This window comes from Cryptosporidium parvum, chromosome 8 (assembly GCF_000165345.1).
Source record: "Cryptosporidium parvum Iowa II chromosome 8, whole genome shotgun sequence".
NCBI lineage: Eukaryota > Apicomplexa > Conoidasida > Eucoccidiorida > Cryptosporidiidae > Cryptosporidium > Cryptosporidium parvum.
Window position 1 is genome coordinate 1,015,765 of NC_006987.1, and position 13,537 is coordinate 1,029,301.

Here is a 13,537-nt window from a genome sequence, read left to right on the forward strand (position 1 = left end):
AAATAAAAGAGTAGTAATAAGTTGATAAAATAACGATAAATAAGAAGAGAGGATTATGTTCCATGAAGATTGAGTAGCAATTGATTATTGATTGCTTTTAGTGTAGCTTAAGTTGTTGTTGGTAATTGTTTAAGTAAAGTTTTTTTCCCCCTTAAGGTTTTAATTATCGAAACAAATTAAAATATAATTGGAGAATTACATTACTATTTAATTAGTTGTGGATATTTCAAGATAACTGGCTTTATTAAAAGATAAATAAGATAGTTTAACAATTTATATAGTAAAAAAAGAATAATTAATATTTGGTAAATACTAATAAAAAAAAAATGGAAGAATCGTATACTAAGGACAAAGAGTCTATAGCAAATGAGTTGCTTCACTACATTAATTCTTTAATTGAGCCTTTAGCTGACGAATCAGTTGATATTTCTAAAGTCAATCTAGACAACGTTCAAAATGAATTGAATTTTGGGGGAAGGAAAAGTATATCCAAAATTGAAAAAAGCAATGGGTCAAAACAGGCATGGGTGGTTGGCGTTGACGCTATTGATGATTTGAGAGATATAATTAAGCTCCTAAAAAGAGAGATTGAAGGAGGAGCAGATTCTGAAAGATATGCTGTAACAATGTTGTGCGAATGGAATGTTGTGAATACTAAATTGATTCCACTCTGGAATATATCAATAGATAATATAGAAATACAAAGTTTGATCATTCAAGTACTATTTTGGTTGACAATTCCTCCAGATGAAAGCTGGAGATCTTTTCGTTCAAAGACAATGAAATGCAGAGCATATTTGAAAAATATGCAAAAAGTAAAGTTTTCATTATGCTCAATTTCGTTTTGGCGAGAAATTGTAACACTATATAAGAAGCTTAAGGAAGTCATTCAAAGTCATGGCTTTTTGAAGGAAGATCATGAAGATCTTAGGAATAGGGAAGAACAAATAGCCTTTTTGAAGGAACAAGATAAAGAGCAGGAAGAAGAGACAACCAAAGAAGTTCATGAAAATGAATCAAGAGATTTTGCTGAGGAAAATGAAGAAGTTGATGAAAATAATAGAAATAAAATGAAGAGATTGGAAAGGCTTGAGATCATCCGTAATTTAAGAGATGAAATTATTATGATTAATGAAAGAGCTGAAAAGAGATGCAAACAATTTAAAAGTAGAATTGGAATGATTAAAGGATTGTTAATACAAACTTTAAAGATTCAAGATCAAGTAGTTACAGAGTCTTTAGCTAATTTCGGAGTAAGATCGGTACATTTGCTCTTAGTTAGTAAGTTAGTTCAAAGTGGAATACTTGAAATTGTTCAAGATGACAGTGAAAGTTTATTGAATGATCAAAGGAACTTTTGTAGTATTGATGGCTCTGATGCTGCAGCTCCGTGGAGAATATTAGAATATATATATGGCCTAGTATGTAATATTCAGCCAATTGATTTTGTTAATGAACTTTTTGGGACTAAGAAAAAATTAACAGAAAATGAAATATTAAAAAATTCTTTGCTTGAGAAGATGAAAATGATTAAAAAAAGTAGCTCAAGTGGCTTTACTTCTAACTCATTAATGAATAGACATTCTAGATTCAATCCAGAATTGGCCAGAAGAAGGATTAAAGAAAATAATGGTGGGACCACTGGCCAGGTTGTTAATTCTAAGCGTGTTTCTTCACAAAGAGTGAGTAAATATAGGCATGATTTTGATGTTGATGAAATATTTGAATATATAGATATATTTATTGGAGCAATGCAATCAGCTGGAGGAAATATTCATTGTCTTGAGATGTATGGTTATCCTACAATAGAAGGAACTATAGCAAGCATTGATGGAGTTCAATCACAATGTTATGATGAAATAGTACAGACATTGGGAGAATTCTTGGAGAATTTTTTCAAATCTAAGCTTCCAATTTTAATTGAGAAGATATTTTTAATGCTTAGAAATGGAAGTGAAAAACATACATTATGGGATATTTCTAGGTTAATCAGTTTAATGACATGGGTACTTGCATATAAAAGAACTGTATTCTTTGAAGTTACAAAAAGTGAAAAAGATAAACAAGTCATTAAAGAAGAGTTAACTAGATTATTAATGGAGACAAAATATCTTTTAGATACTAAAGAAAATATGGCAATCGATTTTATTTACTCAACAATAAAACTCCATGCTAGAGAGAAGTTATTAAAGAATAAATCTCATAAAGTTGCTAGAATCGCAATACGTTGTTTGAATGAGCAATTAAAGATAATACATCTAGTATCAAATTCTGAAGAAGAAGCAATCAGAGATTTGGGAGTATCTTTGATAGCTTTTATTATTAGGTTAGATGTAATGAATTGCTTATCTTGGATATTGAAGCATTATACAAAGACTTCTCATCATCCAGAGTTATTCTTATATTCAATTGAAGTATCAAATCGTTTGATTAAGCTATTTAGTAAGCTTGGTGGAGAAACTTTAGTAAATACTCGAAGAAGAAGAAGGGACAAACCAACTAATATGAAAGATTTTAATGACGAGGATTATGATCAAGATGAAGAGCTTTCAGGATTTAGTGAAATCTATTATAATGAAAAAACTAAGTTAATGAGTTTAGATGAAATGATGGGTGATTATTGTGATGGAAGAATTGTTTCGAATTTAATGCTTATTGTAAATAATTATTCAACAAATCATTCAAATATTAATTGGCATACTGCAAGACTTGCAAGGAAAATTATTACAACTCGTCCTCCAGGAGAAGTATCTAAAGTGGGAGAAGATGGTCGTGAAGAACCCTTTATGCAATTATTTTGTGGCTTGTTCTTTCAATTGTCATATTTTATAACTTTTGCACAAATATTAAGTGATAAGAGTTTTCTTAATCATTCAAAAACTGACAAAGGAGCACAGGATATTATACTATTATCAAGACATGTAATACACCAATTTTGGGAAGTAGCCAAGGTGAATCAGTTTGTTTTTATGGAATTATTGTTTTCAAAAAATTCTGCAAGAGGACTTGGTTTAGCAGATCCAGAGAGACTTAAATCCATTTTTACTGATTATGAGGAAGGGATAGATGCAGCAATTGTTAATAGAATGGAGACTACAGGAAATGATGATGTATTTGAAGCAAGAAGTTTTGTTAAGAATAAGATTAACAAGGAAAAGCAATCAGCATCAAATTGGACAAAGGAGGATGATGAAGAATTGCTTTCACTATATGCTCAGTACGAGGAAAATCCTAAATGTATTTCAATTATTGCAAGTTTATTATCTGATATAAAGACTGAAAGGTCTGTAAAGAAGAGGTTGAGAGATTTGGGTAAGATATCTAATGAAGAAGATGAAGAAGACCAAGAAGAAGAGAAGAATATGAGTCAAACAAAAATTAATTCTGATTTGATATTTGGAATTATTGGATTTCATAATATTTCCTTAGAAGAAATTAATGAAGATGAATATAGTTTTGATTCAAATATTATATTAAAGGAATTACTTGAGCTTTTAGAGGAATCTCTTACTACAAAGGAAATTTTTAGTGATGGTCAAATTGATGAAATTCCCATTGAGATTCCCTCAAGCTTACCAATTACATTATTGGATGATAAAAATTATAAGTTGATTATGTCATCTTTGGGATTAAAGGATCCAAGAAAAGATCAAAGTTTATGGATGATTCCAAAAGAATTAACTATAGAAGAATACAAAAAGAATATTGATTTGTTTAGAGAATATATAGAAAAGGATATATTTGAATTAGAGGAAATAGCTTATAATAATAATGATAATCACACATATAATTCAAGCAATTCTAACTCTGGAGTTGAGAATTTAAAGTATTCAATTAAGAATTTGAAGAATACAATACAAGATTTTATAGAGGATTCTGAGTTATCAGGTGAAATTTCTAATATAATTGATCATGAAATTCCTATAGAAAATGGACTATTACATTTGATTTCAAGTGAACTAAAAGTAATTATTGGAAAAAATAATAATGTTGATAATTGGGAAAGAACTGAGTTGGATGATTTATGTTTTTGTTTATCTCAAGAAAGATTGAATATTTTGGGGATAAGAAAGGAGTTTGATAAGATCTATGAATCATTGACTATGTCAAAGTTATTACATTTTCTTGGTTTTAAAAAGACAAGGATTTCTAATGATGTTGACTTTTTAGTTCATTTAGATAGAGGAATAAGAAAGAAAGATTCTAATATATTTGAAGGAGGTGAAGAAAATAATAAGACTAGCTTATTTGATGATGATTTGGAAGATGATTTATTAGGAAATGATAATATGAATGATTCTTCAATAAAGGGTTGGATTCTTGACTTTGAGAAGATTAAACTTAATGAGTTTAAAGAGAGAAGTAAGATATTCCAAGAATTAGTGATTGGAATGACTGATATAAAGTTAAACATAGGAAAAGATTTGAGTAGGAATAATACTTTTTCAAAAGAGACCATTTCTAGAATTTGTTTGGGGATTTATAATTTCAGAAGAAATACTAAGGATTTGAAGATTTTACATCAGATTGTAACTGTTTTGGATAAGTATTTGTTTAAACAAGGAGATCAAGGTAATAGTGACTATTTGGTAGATATTTATGATAATAATGATTTAATTAGTATTGATGAGTATACTATTCAAATAATGGAATCTTTGAATTGTCAAAAAGACGAAAACAATAATTGGTCTATTAAAAGCTTTATTGAATCTTACACTTACGAAAGAATCAAAGAATTAAGAGATTTATTACTTAAACTTATTGATCTGGAAATTGTTGAATTAAAAAGATTCACAGAGAAAGTCACAGGAAAGAAACTTAAAGTTAATAAGGAAAATATTAGATCAATGAACCAAAGCAATAAAAAAAGGAAAGCCAAGACCTTTATAGAAAAGAATGAGTTAGAGGAAGAAGAGGATGATGATGATGATAATGATGATGTTGATAATGATGATGATGTGAAAGGTAAATTGGTCTCTGAAAAAATTATGGATGGAATTGAAGATGGAATTGAAGATGATATTATAGATGACATCACAGATAAAATTGATGATAGTATTAACGCGTATATTATTGATGAGAGTGATGATAAATGGAAGAAAAACTGGGAAAACCTTGAGAAAAGAATGCTTAGTGTGGAAGATGAATGTTCATTAAGTGAATTAGATGAAGATATTGGTAAGATTGATCAAATACCAGATAATTTATTTGGAGAGGATGATTAAATATGATAATTATAGTGGACTAATGTCCAAATTAATAATAATAAAAAATATGAATTAAAGTTATGACAAGTTGGGGTGTTTTGGAGCATATAATTTAGATTTCTTCTTTGAGCTTGATCCAACAAATTTGATTTCTCCACTTTTTGTTTCCATAAAACCATCTGGAAGCTCCTCAATATTGTAAGTTTCAAGAGAAGCATTGGAGAATCCTTGAAATTGGTGTTTTCTTTTCTTTCCAAAAGCAGAAAGAACTCCATTATTACTTGGATTAATTTCAAGATTATCATCATAATAAGCAATAATACTTGAGTTATTGAGAGCAACAAATATTTGATTAATTTCGTGAGACCATTCAAATGTGGTAATTAACTGGTTATTTATATTAATAAGTTGTTTATGGTTTTTATTTTCAGCTGAACCAATTAATGAATTTATTTGAAATGAAACTAAAGAACTTTTAGTACGATTACTAATATTTCTATTTTTGGAGTTATTTGAAGTCATATCTTTAATTAATGTTGAAGATGTTACGATACTTGTTCCACATTTAGAGAGAATCAGTTTTGAGTGTTCATTTCCATCACTTGGAAGATTTTTAATGGTTTTAAGAGGATTATTGGCTTTTCTGATATCCCAGATTTTGATAGATTTATCAATAACTCCTCTACTTGCTAAATAATGATCTTGATCTTGATTGTATTTAACAAAAGTGATATCAGAAATACTATTAATATTTGCATTTTTGTCAAAATGATGTGCATCTCTAATAATAATGGAAGGAGTTTCTGAATATAAATTACCACTTCTTGAGAATATTTGAATGGATCCATCAGTACAAGAAGCAGCAACCATTTCGCCTAATGAAGAAATACATAAAGAATTGGTTTGAATAGAAGAAATGTTTAGGTTTCTTTTATCTAAACATTTCATTACAAATGTACTAGGAATATATCCATCAACTCCAAATGGATCACTATTTAGATCAAAAAGACGAATAGTATTATCAATTGAGCAAGTAAAGAAACGATTATAGTTTATAGGATCCCATTTACAACTAACAATCATATGTGTATGACCAGGATTTGATTTAACAGACTTAACATATGGATCGCCTTGTACGGTACCGGTAATAAATTCGCCATTACTTTGAAATATTCTACAAATAGAATCACCACAGGCTGCAAGAAAAAGATTTCCATTTTCATTAAATTCAACTTTTTTTATGGAATGATTTTCTAATGGACAAATTACTTTATTTGGATTCATATCATTTTCATATAAATTATTGAAATCATATATTTCAATTTCTCCATTAATCACTCCACAAATCATTCGATTACCTTTATTAGATACAGAAATGGATGTTACAGGTTTTATTTTATTATTTTCATCTATATTTTGATTTGAATCATCTTCAGATTTTCTGAACTGAACATATTGAGCTACTGGGTATTCAATCATTGTATTTTTTATCACACTTTCCATTTGTTTCCGCAAGTTAATAATATTGGCTAAACTATTGATTCCATCTTCTTCATCGTCATTATTATTATTATTAATATTATTATCATTATCAGATTCATCTTTGGATCTTGTTTTAAGTTTTCCACGGCTTAAACTTTGCTCAATACTTTCATTAATTCTAGAATCTTTAAGATTTTGTGAATTTGATTCATCTGAAATATCTTTATTTGATTTATTATGTCGTTTTGAAATATATTTTTCATCATCTTCGCTCTGACTTGATGATGAATAGTCTACAAGGGAAATGCTTTTATTAGATTTCATATAAATTCAATATAATTAATATTTATATAAACTTATTGATATATGTATATATATCAATGTAATTCTTACTATTTGTACTTGTATTTAGATTTTCTAATATTGTATATTGAAAGAATATTGAATTAAAAATTATTTGTTATTAATATATTTTTTTTTTTAATTAAATTAGTTTCACTTATTCCCGGGTATAGCTAAAATATGAAAATTCTATTAATTCCCCATTATTACCCAATAATTAATAAATTTGTAATCGAAAAAAAAAAATATATATATATATATATATACATATTTATATTTATATTTACATTCCCACAATTAATTTTAAAAAAGTTGGCAAAAAAAGTATATAACAAAATAATTAGCTCATAATACAAATATTTAAGCCATATTATTTAAATCAAATTACTTAATATGTCTGTATTAGTTACTGTTGGTACCACCAAATTTGATTTACTAATAAAACAAGTTGATAAAGTAGAATTTCTTGATCAATTTTAGAATTGGATATAATAATTTATGTATTCAATATGGGAGGTAATGTAAAATTTCAACGCCACGTGTTTTTATTATTTATTGCATGCATGCAATAACAATAAAAACACGTGTATATTACGTAATTGTTATTTAAAAAAATAATAATTTTTTTTAGTGGKGAATATGTTCCAATACCAAGAAAAGTTAAACATAGTAAAATTTGTGATAATATTATTGGTAATAATAATGAGAAATTTCTTGAAATTAAAGCAATACCTTATATGAAAGAGATTATATATTTAAATTATGATCTTATAATAGGTCATGCAGGGGCTGGTACAATACTAAATTCTTTAAGAAMTAATGTAAGTTTTATTTATTGGATTATATTAATAATAGTCCAATTATATTAAGTTATTCAAGTTAAAAAAARRATTATTTGAAATAATGAAATAATTAATTTATTACTATCTTAACAATAAACTTATTTAACTTAAATACTTAGAGAAAAATGATTGTTGTAATAAACAAATCTTTAATGGATAATCATCAAGCTGAGTTAGCAACACAACTCGATAATAATAAATATCTTATTGCTATTGATAATGTTAATGATTTAATTAACACAGTAAGTTATCTTAATAATTATTAAAAAAATCATTCTAATTTATTAAAAATATTAACAATTTTATTAATTCCTTAATTTCATATTAATTTATATAATATTTCAAACAAACATATAATTTCCAATCATCAATTCATTCTTTTACTTATTTTGAAGATTAAAACTATTACATCTATTTCATTTTCATATGATATCCCTAATCAAGATCAAAATACTGTTTCAACATATCTTATTCCTTTTCCCAAAGCTAGTAATACACACTTTAAGGAAGAAATTAATAAATTACTTTCTAATAGAAATATTTGGAAAGATTAAACTAAAAAAATTAAAATGATAAAAATTATATACTTTACTATTGTTATTCATTAAATCTTTTTTCACTTTTTTTTAATTCTCCTTTAACATACCCATAAATATTTTTTAAAATTATTATTCTCAAGTAACTTATTTTCTTTTAATAATATGCACATTCCCGCCGAAACGGGTACCGGCGCGCGTCTTGTCTATGAAAAATAGCATGGAATAAAAAATAATAAAAAGATTGTGAATGGATAAAAGTGGAAATACGTTATTGGGTTTAAAATAATAGTTTGTAAAAAAAGGATTCAAATTAAAAAATATAAGAATAACAGTAATAATAAAATATTAAGAATGTATTTTTTATTAATAATAAAAGGAAATTGAATACAAAATTAATTTAGAAAGAATTAAATAAATTGAATAATTTAAACAATTAATTAATTGAAAAGAAATTTAATGTCAAAATGACTGAAAGTAACAGATATAAACGTTTGAGAGTATTTACAGCAGCTTTTAGTATGATTGTTGCTGGAATATGGTGGATTTTGGCACTTTTTTCGAGATCGTATCATTATTTGATAATTTCCTTTCCCATAGGTAATTATCTTTCAATGGATATATCTTTATGGAATATTTGGGCATCTTCCGATTGTAATCCAACAATGTTTAATGGTAGATTAAATTTTGATTTTTGTAGATGGGTTATTTCAAATATAGATGGTAATTCTATTGGTGAAGTTATGAGATTTCTATGTTTAAGAGGATATGGACTCACTTCAGAAGAATCAAATTGTACAACATTTTCTAATTTATATACAGCTTCAGCAGCAATGATTTCATCTATTATAATAATTGTTGTATTATTAATTTCAGCTCCTACTTGGCTATTAGTTTTATATTTTAGAGGATCAAAAAAGAAGATTAGGCCCATTGTACTTACTCAACTACTATTAGCATCTGCAGTTTCATTACTTTCTTTATTTCTCTATACTTCTATTGGTGGGTTTCAGGCTGAATTTAATGGTTTTAGTCATTCTATTAAAACTAATCGTCTTTCCTCTCTATTCTTCAATTCTTCTACTTTGAATTCAGGTTTTTATATTTCTATTGCTGCTTCAGCTTTAACTATTTTCCTTATTCCATGGATCAGTTACATTATCAAAAATATTGAATCTGAAGAATTTGACTCCACTACTTATGTTTCAGCTCTTAAGCAAACTTACTATAATTACAGATTGGAGGATGAAATTGCTGAAACTGAGAGATTAATACATAAACTAAGAACTGGTCCTATAATATAAGAGACTACTAATTGTTTTTATATTACTTAACTTTGTTTTGTTTATTAATAAATATTTAAATAAGATTGTGGACTAAGATTATTAAGATTATTATTTAAAAAAAAGATAAATTTCTATAGTTGATAAAAGTAACGAGAAGATTGTAATCAAATATATACAATTATCCTAAAAATATTAACTTTAAGGCTTATAAATAATAATGCCTATTTAATATTAAGAACCGCATAAATTTCAATCTTATAAATTATTAAGCCTATAAGATATAAATTTATTAAGGCTTCAAAACTTATTAAATTCAAAGTATTATATTCTTTACATTTTTTTTTTTATAGATCAAGATTCTTTAATCCTGATCAAAAAATCACCTATATTTACTAATACCATTGGGTATATTGCTTTAGCTCCAATACTAATAAAATATTTTCTTTCTATTTGTTTTTTCAAAGAAAAAGTTCCTTTTCTTCAATCTCTCTGTTTTTCTTTTCAAATTTGATATTTAATAATCTTTTTTTGACCATTTAAATATTTTGGCGGGCTTTTGACATTTATATTTAATAATATTAATAATAATAAACTGTAATTAGTTGAAAAAAATATATAAGAGAATTAAATACAAGTAGAAAAGAAGAATTGAATAGAGAAGAAGCCCTACAATCTATTCTTAGAGTCTTTTGAACAACTCTAAAGGCCTCCCTTTTTTTTAATACAATCAATTAGACTTGTTAAAAAATTTGAACTCTGTATATATTTAAGACTAATAGTATTAATTGATATCAATTAAGGAAAAAAAAATAGAGAAAGAGATAATAAATATAAAGATAGATAAAGATTATAGATAGAAATGGGGAGTGGAAGAAAAAGAATAAAAGTAGAAGAAAATGAGAAATCAATTGAAGTTGATAAAGAATTAAATCCATGGAACAATGATAAACCATATTCAAATAAATATTATGAATTAAGAAAATTCAGAAAATCTCTTCCAGCTTGGTCAGAAAGAAAAACTTTCTGTAAATTAGTAAAAAAGAACCAAGTTGTGATTTTAGTTGGAGATACTGGTAGTGGAAAAACAACGCAATGCCCACAATTTATATTAGAATCTGGATTAGGAGGAAATTTAAAGATTGCATGTACTCAACCACGTAGAGTGGCGGCAATGAGTGTAGCTCAGAGAGTTTCAGAAGAAATGGATGTTTGTTTAGGTGATATTGTTGGATATACAATTAGATTTGAAGATAAGACAAATGAAAATACGAGACTTAAGTATGTAACAGATGGAATGTTACTTAGAGAAGCAATGTATGATAATGATTTATCTCAATATGGAGTAATTATTATTGATGAAGCACATGAGAGAACAATCTCAACAGATATTTTAATGGGATCGCTTAAAGAAATATTACTAAGAAGAAATTTTGAATCAAAAAATCCTTTAAGATTAGTAGTAATGAGTGCAACATTAGAATCAACAAAATTTCAAAGTTATTTTGGTAATGATTCACCAGTTTTTTCAATTCCAGGAAGAATGTTCCCTGTTGAATTAATATATAATATAAAACCAGAAAAAGACTATTTAGAAGCATCAATACAAAAAGTACTTGATATACATGAGAATGAAGCACCAGGTGATATATTATTATTTTTAACAGGAGAAGAGGAAATAGAGCAGGCAAAACAACGTCTAGAATTTTTAAGTTCACCTTTAGAAGAACAATTTGGTGAATTAGTAATAATACCATTATATTCATCATTACCTCCATATAAACAACAGAAAATATTTGATAAAACTCCAGGACCAAAATATCCTGGTGGTCCTACAGGACGTAAAGTTGTAATAAGTACAAATATTGCAGAAACTAGTGTTACAATTGATGGAATAGTTTATGTAATAGATCCAGGATTTTCAAAACAAAAAGTATATAATCCCCGTACAAGAGTAGAATCATTACTCGTTTCACCAATATCAAAAGCTTCAGCAAAACAAAGAATGGGAAGAGCTGGTCGTACAAGAGAAGGTAAATGTTTTAGATTATATACTAAAGAAGCTTTTGAATCAGAATTGGCAGATCAAACACATCCTGAAATATTAAGAAGTAATTTAAGTAATGTTGTATTAATTTTAAAAAGTTTAGGTATTAATGATTTAGTTCATTTTGACTTTATGGATCCTCCAGCACCTGAAACTTTAATGAGAGCTCTTGAACAGCTTTATTTTTTAGAGGCAATGGATGATGAAGGAGAACTAACTAAATTGGGAAAACTTATGACGGAATTTCCAATTGATCCTCAATTGGCTAGAATGTTAATAAAGTCATCAGAATTAGGATGTGCTTCTCAGATATTATCTTTAGCAAGTTTATTAAATGTACCAAATATATTCTTAAGACCAAGAGATAAATCAAAAGAAGCTGATTATGCAAAATCTAGTTTTGTTGATCCAGATGGGGATCATTTAACTTTGTTATATGCATTTGAGTCTTTTAGAGAAGTATTATACAAGGATGAGAATAAAGCAAAAAAATTTGCAAAGGAGAATTTCTTGAATTATAGAGCACTAATTTCAGCAGAAAATGTAAGAAAACAGCTTGAAAGAACTTATCAAAAACATATACTTAATACAGGTAATCATATTAATTCTGATAATGATCAAATTTCAGAATCAAAACTTAATATTTCTATTAGAAAAGCAATTACCCAGGGATTCTTCATGCAAGCAGCTTGTTTACATAGGTCTGGGCATTATACTACAGTTAGAGATAATCAAGTAGTACATCTTCATCCAAGTTGTGTTTTAAGTTCAAAACCAGAATGGGTATTATATAATGAGTTTGTTCTGACTTCTAGAAATTTTATCAGAACAGTAACTAAGATTAGAGGTGAATGGTTACTTGAGATTTCTCCAAAATACTATAATCTTGAAGATTTCCCGGAATGTGATTCTAAGAAGAAGCTTGCTCATCTTAATTATTTTTCTAATAAAAAATTCTAATGAACATGAATAAGTTATTTTTGTTATAAAATATTACTAGAATTAAAAAGAATTGCCTTTTTCTCTTTATTTTAAATATATTGTTTAATATATTACGTGTCAATAATTTATTTATCACACATATTCATTAAAATAATTATGCATCAATAGGTTTGGCGCTCTATAAGCATAATAATATATCATACCTTTTAATAGTTTTATTTTTTTCATTAAAACTTACTTCATTTTATTGTTTCATCTTTTTTTCATTATTTCATTAATTCTTTCTTTCTCTCCTTAATATATATTAAAGAAAGATTAAATTTTCCTTCTACTATAATAAATATTTTTTATTTTTCAATCTATTCAAAATCTTTATCTACTAACACAACGCACTATTGCAATTAAAAAATATACATTTATAGAATACAACTGGTTTGGCGCCAAAGACTATTTGCATTTCTTTTCCTCCAGTCTATTTTATACCTGTAACAATTCAATTAGAATATTTCCTTACATGCATGCAAGTATATGCATGCATTTATGTGGACCAAAAAATACACGTGGGAGGGGCAGGGAAAAGTTTGAAAGCAGAAAAGGTAAATTAAATATATAATTAATGAAAGTTAGATTTTAGGATTTTTTTTCACTTTTTTTTAAATCATTTTCATTTAACGCAAATAAAAAATATTAATTTAAAAACGTAGAAAAGATAAATATTTTAGTTACTTGAATTATACAAGAATATTTACAAATTGTAAATATGTGAGTATATAATCTTGTATAAAACACAAATCAATGAGTTTGTGAAAAATTATTTTTTTTAATTTGATACTGTGGATATTAACTTTTCTTATGT

General features: G+C 26.6%; 4 protein-coding genes across 4 annotated transcripts; 3 read left to right on the forward strand and 1 right to left on the reverse strand.

Moving 5' to 3' along the window:
• Positions 1 to 326: 326 nt before the first annotated feature.
• cgd8_4070 (SANT domain containing protein) lies at positions 327 to 5,225 on the forward strand (the record flags this gene model as incomplete). The annotated part of the gene is made up of 1 exon (XM_627298.1): positions 327 to 5,225. The coding sequence occupies one exon, from the start codon at positions 327 to 329 to the stop codon at positions 5,223 to 5,225; it is 4,899 nt and encodes a 1,632-aa protein (XP_627298.1).
• A 60-nt stretch (positions 5,226 to 5,285) lies between these two features.
• cgd8_4080 (WD-repeat protein) lies at positions 5,286 to 7,013 on the reverse strand (the record flags this gene model as incomplete). Its single annotated transcript, XM_627299.1, has 1 exon — positions 5,286 to 7,013. One exon carries the CDS (start codon positions 7,011 to 7,013, stop codon positions 5,286 to 5,288), a length of 1,728 nt encoding a protein of 575 aa, XP_627299.1.
• A 1,863-nt stretch (positions 7,014 to 8,876) lies between these two features.
• Positions 8,877 to 9,713, forward strand: cgd8_4090 (hypothetical protein, signal peptide + 5 transmembrane domains; the record flags this gene model as incomplete). The annotated part of the gene is made up of 1 exon (XM_627300.1): positions 8,877 to 9,713. One exon carries the CDS (start codon positions 8,877 to 8,879, stop codon positions 9,711 to 9,713), a length of 837 nt encoding a protein of 278 aa, XP_627300.1.
• Positions 9,714 to 10,554: 841 nt separating this feature from the next.
• On the forward strand, positions 10,555 to 12,699 carry cgd8_4100 (PRP43 involved in spliceosome disassembly mRNA splicing; the record flags this gene model as incomplete). Its single annotated transcript, XM_627301.1, has 1 exon — positions 10,555 to 12,699. The coding sequence occupies one exon, from the start codon at positions 10,555 to 10,557 to the stop codon at positions 12,697 to 12,699; it is 2,145 nt and encodes a 714-aa protein (XP_627301.1).
• Positions 12,700 to 13,537: the final 838 nt, after the last annotated feature.